This window comes from Pelophylax lessonae (assembly GCF_965119305.1).
Source record: "Pelophylax lessonae genome assembly, chromosome: 4".
NCBI lineage: Eukaryota > Metazoa > Chordata > Amphibia > Anura > Ranidae > Pelophylax > Pelophylax lessonae.
Window position 1 is genome coordinate 52,704,469 of NC_138771.1, and position 14,252 is coordinate 52,718,720.

Sequence of the window (14,252 nt, forward strand, 5' to 3'; positions counted from 1 at the left end):
GTGTGTGTATATATATATATATATATATATATATATATATATATATATATATATATATATGTGTGTATGTATGTGTGTGTGTATATATATATATATATATATATATATATATATATATATATATATATATATATATATATATATATATAAAAACAAACATAGAACACTGTGTGTGTGTGTGTGTGTGTGTGTATGTATGTATATAAACAAAATTATATAACGATGGGATTGCTGCACAAGAAATATTTAATGAAAAATTTAAGAAATTGCATAGTCTGCAAGGTTGACAGTTTCGGGCTAAACAGATAACGCCCTTTATCACCAGGCATTATCTGCTTAGCCCAAAACTGTCAAACTTGAATACTAAGTCATTTCTTGTTTTAAAATATTTCTTGTGCAGCAATCCCATAGTTAATTATATAAATATATATATATATATATATATATATATATATATATATATATATATAGCCCTTGGGAGGGCCTGATTGCTTTGCACTTATGTTAATTACCGATAATTGGACACAGCTGATTGTAGGAAAGGGCTGCTGTGATTTGGCCTTTACCCTGATCTGTGATCAGCTGTGTCCAAAGCACAGCGATCATAGAGTGCGCCGCCCGCTCGCCGCAATGGACATGCAGTGGGCGTGAGCACCGGAGGACATCATATGGCGCCCTCCCAGAACTGGCTGGCAAATGGTTAAGGGAATTCCTTGGGGACCCCCAGGTTACCAGAATTAGTGTCCCCATTGGAAGATTACCCCTCTATTACTTTTCTGGTGACAACCCAAAATTTGGGATTTTCTTTTAATTTCACTTTCAATGATAACGGTAAACTGGACAAATAGAGAGGGTGAATCTCCTTAACAAGTGTAATCAAGACGGTTTATCAACAGGGGTTGTAATCCCTCCCTGCTCTATTAAAAAAAAAAAAAAAAGTTTTGCATTTTAGTTATACTTTAAAGATTTATGGATAAACAGTGATTGGGGAGACCTCTATGTGGCGTATTTAAAACAAATTTGCAGAGCTATTCATCCTGCAAAAATGTGCATTCATTATGTGTGAATTGCTGAAAAATCGAATGTTACTAGCTTAGAATAGCATGAATCAAAAATGCTGCATTATAGCCACTAGGTGGAGCTGATGATCATGTGAAGTAAATTTGCTGTAACAATCAGCTCCATCTAGTGGCCATTATGTGGTATTATCCTTTATTCACATAATATGTATAAATGAAGAACATCTGATCTGGAGAGAACATAGCCTAGTAACATGCTATTTTAAGTAAAGACCTGTGTGAGGGCCATGTTTTGCTTGCACAGGATGCATGTGCAGGCAGTCCCATTCATGTCATTTGGAGCACAGCAGCTGCAAGGACACTGCTCCTAATTTAACAGACATGTCGGTGTTGGCCCTTCGAATACAGACAGTGTGCATTCGGTGACATGTACCTGCACCCACACGGATGACAAATTGGGAGTATCGGCTGTGTCAGTGCTGGCCAATAAGGATAAGTTTAGATGCACAGCAAGATTGCCGCACCTCTGAAAAGCGCTCTGCATTCGGATTGCTTTTCAGAGACGTTTGAGAGGCAGTAGGGAGTTGATATACTGTATCACTTACTCCCCTCTTGTTTTAACCCCATAAATGCTGCATCAATGCATCTCAACTGTGAACATTGCATGCGTTTGCAGCACACCCCTATGTGCTTGAATTGTTAGCATTAAACACAGAAATATAGAAAAGCGATGGCAAAAAAGACTGAGTGGTCCATCGAGTCTGTCCCATTTTTTTTTTTTTTAAACATGTTTTGTATTATTTTTTTTTTTCCGTGACTTTTTTTGAGTATAGCTCTAACTTTTTTAGGCCCCTTTCAAATGGGCTTTCCGCCCGGCGGACTCTGTTTTGCTCAGCGGGGATCGATCCACCAATCCCCTCTGAGCAGGCGGATGACAGCTCCGTCTCCGCTTACTTTGCAGAGAAAGAGCTGTCAGATCCCCGCTCTCCTCTATGGGCGATCAGATGAAAATGGACCGCCTGTCCGTTTTCATCCGATCCGATCCTCCAGTTGGATGGAAAATAGGGTTTCCATCCATCTGGATTTCACAGACCACATCGGATAGCAGCGGGTGTCAGCGGAAATGTCACCGCTGACATCCGCTGCTCCATAGAGGTACATGGAGCATCCGATCAGGTCCGCCTGACAAACTGACAAACGGACCGAATTGGAAAGCCCATGTGAAAGGAGCCTTAGAGCCTTAGAAATTAAAGAGTTTCTCCAGCCAGTACCACTTATTATAGGAAATAGGAAGCAGCTGCTCACAACTTAACAATGTGTCCCCACATCTAAAATACAATTGTTTACATATATGAAGTGGCGTTATGCTTCAAAAACTAAAAGAATAATGAAACTATATAAAGAATTGCAAATCGTAATATTACATGTGTCTGATCTCTCAAGGTAGATATTAAATAATGTGAATAATAATGATATTTGATCTACTGATTTTGTACTCAAAGTGCCAGTGCTGCAATGAACTTCTCACCAAGATGTGCAAAAAAACGTAAATAAAAATAAAATTCTTTAGTCTTATTACAATCCAGCATTGAAATAAAACCCCTACTGGGTATTGTAACCAAAAACACCAGTGCTGCAAATAATGCAAAATTTTGCAAATAAAATTAGGATAAACCTTAATCAATACAGTGATAAAGTGAGAAAAACTATACAATTTGGTGACCTGGTTTTGATATAATAGTGTCCATTATAGAACAAAACCTGTGTGTCCAGTGATATCTGTTGTGCAAATTTCATCAAATTCCTTAGTGATGTGATCACTCTCCCTTGCACCTCAATCCACACTGTGTGATCTAGCAGCTTACCTCGTTCCCTAGACCAGAAGGTCTAAGAGCATTTTAGGGTGTAGGCAATTCCTCTTCATGGGTGGCTATATCATATCCTTTCTTCCAATCAGCAATGTGATGGTATATGGGTCTGTCCTCACCCTCTCCCACTATCCACTCTCCTCTCCTCCAGTGGGTGATAAAATTATACAAGAAAGCAAATCCTCATTGTGCAGTATTCCAATTAAAATTTATTGTAGAAAAAAACGTAGTAACTCGCATTTAAAATCAAATACAACAGCATCAGAAACCATAAACTTCCGAGACTAGCCAAAAACCGGAAGTGATGTACCCAACCCCTTCCCAACTAGTTGCGTCACAACCCACATGACTTCATCAGGAGCTATGTCACACTCACGGTATATATGTAAAAAGATCAGGAATATATAAAGATAAAATGTATAAATAATTTGGATCTCAATAAAGAATACATTTGATTACTGCCTTAGGGAGTGACAAAATAATCTGATAGCTGTGGGCAGCACAGACAGATGATATTTTGTTCTCAGACACATTAAAAGAGAAGTAAGGGAATGCTTTTTTTTTTTTTTAATCATACCTTTCTAGTTGGATCTGCATCTGTCCCCTGCTGGCTCGAACACTGAGAATCGAGCAATCACCGCTGATCGCTCAGTTCTCGCAGCTCCCTGGTTATCGATGGGCTGTGGAGGGAGCGAGTACTTGCCATATGGTCGCAATCTTTCCTGAGCCTGGACCAGCTCTGTGACGTCAGCCAACAGCGGACTTCAGCCCGCTGTCAGCTGAAAACTGGTCACAGGAGTGCACAACAAACTGCACTCCTGTGATCCAAAATTTTGGTTGTCCCAGGAAAAGTAATAGGTGAGAAATCTTCCAAAGGGCACACTAGTTCTGGTGACCTGGGGGTCCCCAATGAATTCCCTTAAAGTGATTTTAAAGTCTTGTTTTTTTTTTGTATTAAAATAACAAACATGTTATACTTACCTCCTCTGTACAGTTGGTTTTGCACAGAGCAGCCCAGATACTCCTCTTCTCAGTTCCCCTTTTTGCTGCTCCTGGCCCCTCCCTCCTGTTGAGTTCCCCCACAGCAAGCAGCTTGCTATGGGGGCGCCTGAGTCGAGCTACAGCTCCATGTATCCATTCAGACATAGAGCTGCCGTTCGGCCCCGCCCTCTCTTTCTTATAATTGGCTAATACAAATTGGGTTGAGGGACTGGTTCCGCATCTACTCAGCCCGAAGGCGAGAAAAGTGTTCGGACTCTGCTTTACCAGAAGCATGGGACTTTAAGGCAATGATTATATGGTGGTGATAATGGTTGGCATAAAGGACCACAATGTATAAAGGTATTTCAATTTTATTACAAAAATAAGGTTAAAAAAGACATCACATAAGATATAAAAGCGAAAATACAGACATGACTTGTCAACATTTCGGATGAAAAAAAAATGGATCAATAATAATACAGCAGATCACAGAGGTTCTACATGTTTCGCCGAGATTTTTGGCTTCTTCAGAGACCGAAACTGTTTGTGACCTTTTTTACTGATTCATTTGTTTTAACAAAAGATTATATCCGTTGAGCATGACAAAACCCCATAGCGAAGAGTGACATGTGGCAATGGTACGGCAAGGGTCAAGCACTGACACTTGGCTGAGAACTTTCCAAAGGGTAAGAACTGGACCGGACTAAAGACCAACAGCCGCGTTTCGGTATCCAGGGAAAAGAAAAAAGGATATATATCCAAGTTTCTAATCAGATAATGTCCCTGCTAAACAAGTCCATAGTTGTGTTCTGAAGATGCCACCTGGTTCACGCTATGTAAAGGGAGCCGTGTCACGGCATCATCAGAACACAACTATGGACTTGTTTAGCAGGGACATTATCTGATTAGAAACTTGGCTATATATCCTTTTTTCTTTTCCCTGGGTACCGTATAGCGGCTGTTGGTCTTTAGTCCGGTCCAGTGCTTACCCTTTGGAAAGTTCTCAGCCAAGTGTCAGTGCTTGACCCTTGCCGTACCATTGCCACATGTCACTCTTTGCTATGGGGTTTTGTCATGCTCAACGGATATAATCTTTAAAACAAATGAATCAGTAAAAAGGTTACAAACAGTTTTAGGTCCCTGAAGAAGCCAAAAATCTTGGCGAAACATGTAGGACCTTTGTGATCTGCTGTATTATTATTGATCCATTTTGTTTTCATCCGAAATGTTTACAAGTCATGTCTGTATTTTCACTTTTATATCTTATGTGATGTCTTTTTTAACCTTATTTTTGTAATAAAATTGAAATACCTTTATACATTGTTGTCCTTTATGCCAACCATTATCACCACCATATAATCATTGCCTTAAAGTCCCATGCTTCTGGTGAGGCAGAGTCTGGACACTTCTCTCGCCTTTGGCCCGAGTAGATGCTGAACCAGTCCCTCAACCCAATTTGTATTTTCTAATATGTTTTAGGGATGTGGCAATGATTGGTGGTCCCTTGTGAACTAGTGCTCCCTCTCCTCTTCTCCTTATGATTGGCTAATTGAGTTTGATTGACAACAGCAGGAGCCAAAGGTGTTGCTGCTGTGTCTCAGCCAATGGGGAGAGAGAGTCCTGGACGATTGAGGCACTCGTGGACATCGTGCAAATGCCCATTTACATATAGTACAGAACAAGAACGCGAGAAAAACTTTTCGTGCATTTGCGCGAAAATGCACGTTTGAGCACGTGAAACTGCGCAAACGCATTCAAATATGAAAATACGTGCAAATACATAAAAAAAAAAAAAAAAAGTTTGAAAAAGTAGATGCTCAAACATGAGTATCGTGTGCAAGAGGTCTTATAATGAACATTGGGTTAGGCTTTAAAATGATGCATCAATACACATTTTCCCCATTTCATCAAGCTGCAGTATGGTTTCCGGTATGCTAAAAGGACATACAATAATATTGGTGGAGATAGCACTTTAACATGCCTAAGATATTGCAGCAGCTTGACGAATCAGGGCCATTGTTGTTACATTGTTTCTTACTGAATGAATAAAATACGTAAGAATAGCTTTAGGGGAAACGGACCGTGCGTGATAGTTTCCCAAAGTTCCAATTCCTCAAATTAATCTCCATAAAAGTCCACTCTAGAAGTAACGGGGAGACATGGGAGAGATTTAACCTCCAAAATTTCTCCTGAAAACAGGTCACAGGAGTGCAGAACGAACTGAACTCCTGTGATCCACAGAAGTACAGCCAAATAGGCTGTGGCTGTGCTTCTGCTTTTAAAAAATAAAGTGGTATCAAACCCCAAAACAAAAAAAAATCAGATATTGTAATTTACCAATTCTTAGATGTGGTGGCTGCATTCATTTTCATTTTTATTTATTTATTTTTTTTTATTTTAGGCTTGCTTTCTTTTATTTTTATCTGGTAATCCAATCAGTAAAGCCCCGTACACACGTACCGATCGTCGGCCGAACGATCGGCCGTCTTTTGTCCACGGGCTGTCTTGTCTGTTGAAAAGTGCAAAAGACTGCACACGAATTTTGTCGGCCAACAACAGCCGACTGCAGAAGTGATGTCATGTGATGTTAACTTTCTGTGTCTTTTTTCTTTTCTGAGCATGCCCAGTCTTGCAAATCTGCTGTCTGTCGGCCGAAATCTGTACTGACTGGCGAACAATCGGCCGTTCTGGTGTCGGCATACAAAAATTTTAATGCCATGCAAGACAGATTCTGTTCGGCCGAAAGTGCGCTGTCGGCTGTCGGAAGCATCATGCTAACAAGCCGAAAATCGGCTGATTGGTCGTCGGCCGAATCTTTTCGGCCGACAATCTGCACGTGTGTACGGGCCTTTAGTCTATTTTTCAACTTCAATCCTGCTGTCAAAAGGTGTCTCCACTGCTCCTTGATTCAGAGTGGAGCCACCCACTCTATGACATGAAATGTGTTACTGGCCAGATCACCAGGTGTCTCAACACTTTAACTGCCACTTTTGTTGGACAGCTTGGTCTGTTAAAGGAAGCTGAAAAATAACAGACTTACTGGCTGGATCACCAAGGGAGAAAAATCCCCCAAACAGGAAACTAAAGCAGCCACTTAATTCAAGACTCAGTAAGCTTAAATATATTACATTTTTGTTTTTAGGCATAATACCATTTTAACCGGTTGCTAAATACACGACGCCTATTTACTGCGGCAGTGTGGCTCTCCCAGGCAAACCAACATTGGGCTACATCGGTTGCGTGCCTGCAGCTAGGGGGGGCGCGCTCCTGCCCCCGCTCGTCAGCGGGGAAGCTGATGCACGGGTCAGGTGGCTCCGATTGCCGTCTGACACCCGCGATCATTCCCCGCTGAGAGAGAAGAACGGTCAGCTGTTGTAAACACAGCCAACTGTCCTTCTCCCTGGAATGATCACAGAGCCCCTGTGATCCCTCTATATAGGATCACAGGTCTCTATTGTCATTCCACAAGCCACGCCCCCCACAGTTAGAAACATGCCCCTAGGTACACATTTAACCCCTTGATCACCCACACTGTTAACCCTTTCCCTGCCAGTGTCATTAGTACAGTAACAATGCATATTTTTAGCACTGATTTACTGTAGTAATGTCACTGGTCCCCCCAAAAATGTCAGTCAGGGGTCCGATCTGTCCGCCGCAATGTCGCAGTCCTGCAAAAAATCACAGATCGCTGCCATTACTAGTAAAAAAAAAAAAAAAAACAATAAAAATGATATAAATCTTTCCCGTAGTTAGTAAACGCAATAACTTTGGTTTCCCATAGTTAGTAAACGCAATAACTTTTGTGCAAACCAATCAAAATACGCTTATTGCGATTTTTTTTTTTTTTTTACCAAAAATTTGTAGCAGAAAACAAATTGGCCTAAAATGTTAAAAAATTTTGATTTTTTTAAATTTTTTTTTTGGGGAATGTCATATAGCAGAATGTGAAAAATATTGTTTTTTTTTTTTCAGAATTGTCGCTCTTTTTTTGTTTATAGTGCAAAAAATAAAAACTGCACAGGTGATCAAATACCACCAAAAGAAAGCTCTATTTGTGGGAAAAAAAAGGACATCAATTTTATTTGGGTACAGCGTCGCACGACCGTGCAATTGTCCGTTAAAGTAACGCAGTGCCGAATCGCAAAATATGGCCTGGTCATTAAGGGGGTAAAACCTTCCGGTCCAAAAGTGGTTAAAGCTGTATTAAACCCAAAACCAAAAATGTAAGTTATTGCAGCTTACCAATCATTTGATGTGGTGGCTACATTCGTTTTCTTTTGCTTTTTTCCCACTCGGTTTTCACCTCGTGATCTGACCAGTAACACACCTCCTGTATTATACAGACACAACTCTGGATGAATTAACACAGGAGGCACAGCACACAGCAGCACTGTCAGTCGGGGGGGGGGGGGAGGGGAGTGTTAGATGTATTAGATTTAGAACCACTAACAAACTGAAGCCAAACTCCAGCACACACTTTCTAACCAGTTAGGCCCCGTTCACACTGGGGCGACGCTACTTTGCCGGGCGACCTCAAAGGTCGCGGCTCGCTGCTCGCACCGCGACCTCGGAGCGGCCGGCACGGACTTCATAACATTGAAGTTTATGCAGGTCGCTCCGGGTCGCCCCAAAGAAGCTCCGGACCCTGTTTCCAAGTCAGAGCGACTTGTGTCGCTCCTATTAGAACGGGTCCGCAGCTTCTCTATGGAAGGCGACCTACGGCGACCTGTCGGGCAACCAGGTCGCCCCAGTGTCAACGGGGGCTAACAGCAATCAGCTTTTCCTGTTGGGATAAAGGTTTTACAGTAATAAATAAAAGCTGATCATTTTAATCAACCCTGTTAGTTGTAAGTGGTTTGCCTCATCCTTGTAAACTGATCAATCCTGCTGGAGAGCTTGAGCTTGTGAAAAACAACAGACTTGCTGGTTGGTTCACCAGATGAAAATAGAAGAAAGAAAGCCTAAAAAAAATGAAAACGAATGCAGCCAACACATCTCAGTATTAGTAAGCTACAATTTAATACATTTTGGCATTTCAGTTTAATAGTGCTTTGATGTTCAATGATGCTTTATTGACACTCGAATAAGCATTGCAGGATTACATTTAAATCAATTAAATTTTTGGCAGTTATGTTCTTCATGGTATAATTATTTTGACCTAACAGCACCTAGGCAGGGTCACCGCCCTTATTTGACTTCAGTAACCCATGAACTGGATATGTATGGGAAAGCCCATATACATGTTGTACTCTGCCTCCCTTTCTTAATAAAGAGGTGTGTAAGCTCACAATGACGAATCTCCCTGACCCATCACACCCTTAGATATAAATCTATACTGTGCATTGAAGAACAGAACACACACAAGTAACTGGCAGCACTATCTAGTCTTCCTATGAGAAGACTGGATGAAAGATGACAACAAATACCTATATGCGATGGAAGCTGCCAATAATCTGCATAGCCTTCGAGATTGCCATGATTGTCCTTTTTGGAGTTTTTGTACGCTATGATATAGAAGCTGAACCCCAGTGGGCAGAATACATGAAGGCTAACAACATCAGCAGTAATATTGAAAATGATTATTACTATAGATACCCAAGTAAGTATATTTATTGCTAAAATATTATTTTGCATATGACATTGAGGCTATCTAATTTGGCTAAGCAATGCAATCAGCTGCAATGTATGGCCCCTTAGTTCCAGTGAAGGGAACTCCTAAGGTGACCGCATACAAAAACTTTTTTGACCATTTTCTGCTCCCAACTTTGTGGGAACAGTTTGGGGATGGCCCCTTCCTGTTAAAAAATGACTGCACACCAGTGCACAAAGCAAGGTCCATAAAGACATGGATGAGCGAGTTTGAGGTGGAGGAACTTGACTGGCCTGCACAGAGTCCTGACCTCAACATGATAGAACACCTTTGGGATAAATTCGAGCGGAGACTGCAAGCCAGGCCATCTCATCCACATCAGTGTCTGACCTCACCAATGTGCCTCTGGTCGCACACTCCTAAACCTTGTGGACAGCCTTCACAAAAGAGTTGAAGCTGTTATAGCTGCAAAGAGTGGGCCAGCTCAATATTGAACCCTACGGACTAAGACTGGGATGCCATTAAAGGTAAAGGTAGGTGTCCCAATACTTTTGACAATGTAGTATAATATATATATATATATATATATATATATATATATATATATATATATATTACAGTGCCTTGCAAAAGTATTCGGCCCCCTTGAACTTTTCGACCTTTTGCCACATTTCAGGCTTCAAACATATAGATATAAAACTGTAATTTTTTTGTGAAGAATCAACAACAAGTGGGACACAATCATGAAGTGGAACGAAATTTATTGGATATTTCAAACATTTTTAACAAATAAAAAATGGAAAAATTGGGCGTGCAAAATTATTCAGCCCCCTTAAGTTAATACTTTGTAGCGCCACCTTTTGCTGCGATTACAGCTGCAGGTCGCTTGGGGTAAGTCTCTATCAGTTTTGCACATCGAGAGACTGAAATTTTTGCCCATTCCTCCTTGCAAAACAGCTCGAGCTCCGTGAGGTTGGATGGAGAGCGTTTGTGAACAGCAGTTTTCAGTTCTTTCTGCAGATTCTCGATTGGATTCAGGTCTGGACTTTGACTTGGCCATTCTAACACCTGGATATGTTTATTTTTGAACCATTCCATTGTAGATTTTGCTTTATGTTTTGGATCATTGTCTTGTTGGAAGACAAATCTCCGTCCCAGTCTCAGGTCTTTTGCAGACTCCATCGGGTTTTCTTCCAGAATGGTCCTATATTTGGCTCCATCCATCTTCCCATCAATTTTAACCATCTTCCCTGTCCCTGCTGAAGAAAAGATGGCCCAAACCATGATGCTGCCACCACCATGTTTGACAGTGGGTATGGTGTGTTCAGGGTGATGAGCTGTTTTGCATTGTTGCCAAAAAGTTTGATTTTGGTTTCATCTGACCAGAGCACCTTCTTCCACATGTTTGGTGTCTCCCAGGTGGCTTGTGGCAAACTTTAAACAACACTTTTTATGGATATCTTTAAGAAATGGCTTTCTTCTTGCCACTCTTCCATAAAGGCCAGATTTGTGCAGTATACGACTGATTGTTGTCCTATGGACAGAGTCTCCCACCTCAGCTGTAGATCTCTGCAGTTCATCCAGAGTGATCATGGGCCTCTTGGCTGCATCTCTGATCAGTCTTCTCCTTGTATGAGCTGAAAGTTTAGAGGGACGGCCGGGTCTTCGTAGATTTGCAGTGGTCTGATACTCCTTCCATTTCAATATTATCGCTTGCACAGTGCTCCTTGAGATGTTTAAAGCTTGGGAAATCTTTTTGTATCCAAATCCGGCTTTAAACTTCACCACAACAGTATCTCGGACCTGCCTGGTGTGTTCCTTGTTCTTCATGATGCTCTCTGCGCTTTTAACGGACCTCTGAGACTATCACAGTGCAGGTGCATTTATACGGAGACTTGATTACACACAGGTGGATTCTATTTATCATCATTAGTCATTTAGGTCAACATTAGATCATTCAGAGATCCTCACTGAACTTCTGGAGAGAGTTTGCTGCACTGAAAGTAAAGGGGCTGAATAATTTTGCATGCCCAATTTTTCAGTTTTTTATTTGTTAAAAAAGTTTGAAATATTTAATAAATTTCGTTCCACTTCATGATTGTGTCCCACTTGTTGATTCTTCACAAAACATTACAGTTTTATATCTTTATGTTTGAAGCCTGAAATGTGGCAAAAGGTTGCAAAGTTCAAGGGGGCCGAATACTTTCTCAAGGCACTGTGTATGTATGTATGTGTGTGTGTATATGTATATGTATGTATGTATATATATATATATATATATATATATATATATATATATATATATATATATTACAGTATATCAGTATATTGTAACTGTGTGAGGCCCTGTCACTGTCTAAAAGTATGCAAAGGTCGCAGAGAGTTTCACACAAATGCATATTGCGGGGCACGGAATATCGATTTTGAATAGAGAAAACAGTTTTTTCAGTTTTCACTGGGTTTGTTATTCCTGGATTGGGTTACAGAGCTCGGAGATCTAAAAGAGCTTTTGTGAGGGGGGAAGCCTTCAACCCACATTCCAAGAAACCAGCAAGGGTTGTGTACAGATGCCCACAACTTTAATAATCATAGGCTTGGGCATAGTTCAGGGCTCCATCCAGGAGACTGGTGTGCTCCGTTGAGGGGACAGGTTTTCTCATCCCAAAAGCCAGGGGGTCTCAGGCTAGGAGACAGGAGGGCTTCATACAGGTGCCAGGAGATTCCCATATTGAGAGGCCAGGGCTTGGGCCATGCTGCATGGAGCTGCAACTAAAGAGACCTCAGAAAGCTGCAACTGTTGTACATGAACACAGGTGCTGTTTGTTGGTCTGGAGTGGAGGACCAATGCAAAGAGCAAAAGGCCTAAGGAGCAGTTCTTGACTATCGTGGAGTGGAGAACGCTACTACCACTGAGTTCGGTTTCCCATTTTATACAAAATATATATACTGTGTGTATGTATATGTGTGTATCTATATATATATATACAGTATATGTGTGTGTATGTATGTGTGTATATATGTATGTATATATATAAATACAGTATTTATGCAGCACACGTCCATGCTAATGTTTCTGACCTGTCACCTTTTAAACAGGGTTACCTTGTAATTGAATTGTGTTTAATGATTTAATATCTAACTACTGATTGCTGTGCTTAACACAACCGTCCTAGATGATTATCAGAACGTTGAGTTAGAAACCATCAAGTTCCTTGGTCACCTTCCTTTCACCTTGTATGCAGTGTCTTGCTGGAGTAAATGGAGTCTCTATGCATGTGCTTTTAGATATGCATTACATTTTGAAGTAAAGACCACAAATGGAGAGCTCTTCCTAAAAAGTCACATATATTATATGTATGCTATTGTGATTTTAGTTTATATGTCCTGTATTGTCACTTGTGAATAGTAGGGTGAGCTGTTTGAGTGGGCATGCAAGCAATGAGTAAACAAAAGCATACAGGATAGGTTTGTCCTTGCATTCGGTGTTACTGTTGTATGTGGACCTGCTATCATATATAGCAGGGGTGGGGAACCTTTTTTCTGCCAAGGGCCATTTGGATTTTTGTAACATCATTCGGGGGCCGTACAAAATGTATGCATAAATGTAATAGGCATTGCTTTGCGGCAAAAAACGCTGTAAAAAATTGCGTGACTTTGAGGTCACAAAAGTGGGAAAGGGGCCTTCAGTAATCAAGGTATAGTGTGCCCCCTTTCAATGCAGACTGACCACAGCGTGCCCCCTTTCAATGCAGACTGACCACAGCGTGCCCCCTTTCAATGCAGAGAGACCACAGCGTGCCCCCATCCAATGCAGACTGACCACAGCTTGCCCCCTTTCAATGCAGACTGACCACAACGTGCCCCCTTTCAATGCAGACTGACCACAGCGTGCCCCCTTTCAATGCAGAGTGACCACAGCTTGCCCCCTTTCAATGCAGACTGACCACAACGTGCCCCCTTTCAATGCAGACTGACCACAGCGTGCCCCCTTTCAATGCAGAGAGACCACAGCGTGCCCCCATCCAATGCAGAGAGACCACAGCTTGCCCCCATTCAATGCAGAGAGACCACAGCGTGCCCCCTTTCAATGCAGAGAGACCACAGCGTGCCCCCTTTCAATGCAGAGTGACCACAGCGTGCCCCCTTTCAATGCAGAGTGACCACAGCGTGCCCCCTTTCAATGCCGAGTGACCACAGCGTGCCCCCTTTCAATACCGAGTGACCACAGCGTGCCCCCTTTCAATGCCGAGGGACCACAGCGTGCCCCCTTTCAATGCCGAGGGACCACAGCGTGCCCCCTTTCAATGCAGAGTGACCACAGCGTGCCCCCTTTCAATGCAGAGTGACCACAGCGTGCCCCCTTTCAATGCAGACTCACCACAGCGTGCCCCCTTTCAATGCAGAGAGACCACAGCGTGCCCCCTTTCAATGCAGAGAGACCACAGCGTGCCCCCATCAATGCAGAGTGGCCACAGTGTGCCCCCATCAATGCAGAGTGGCCACAGTGTGCCCCCATCAATGCAGAGTGGCCACAGCGTGCCCCCTTTCAATGCAGAGAGACCACAGCGTGCCCCCCATCAATGCAGAGTGGCCACAGCGTGCCCCCATCAATGCAGAGTGGCCACAGCGTGCCCCCATCAATGCAGAGTGACCAAAGCGTGCCCCCTTTCAATGCAGAGAGACCACAGCATGCCCCCTTTCAATGCAGAAAGCCCGTGCACTTACCTGCAGCGGCAACTTCTCCTCGAATCCTCCTACCTCCTCCTCGACCAATGGCATGAGTTCGCCTTTCAG

The 14,252-nt window shown here is 42.2% G+C and overlaps 1 protein-coding gene across 2 annotated transcripts in view; it reads left to right on the forward strand.

Annotated features, from left to right (window-relative positions):
- The window catches only part of RHCG (Rh family C glycoprotein), a 227,782-nt gene that overhangs the window by 79,890 nt on the left and 133,640 nt on the right, over positions 1-14,252 (forward strand). The window contains exon 1 of one of the 2 annotated variants that reach the window (XM_082255117.1): positions 9,212-9,467. The exons of the other annotated variant lie outside the window; for it this stretch is intronic. Within the exon in view, the coding sequence (XP_082111243.1) occupies positions 9,281-9,467 (187 nt within the window). The 5' untranslated portion in view covers positions 9,212-9,280. Of the gene's footprint in view, positions 1-9,211; positions 9,468-14,252 lie in introns of those variants that run through there. 2 annotated transcript variants of the gene reach the window in all.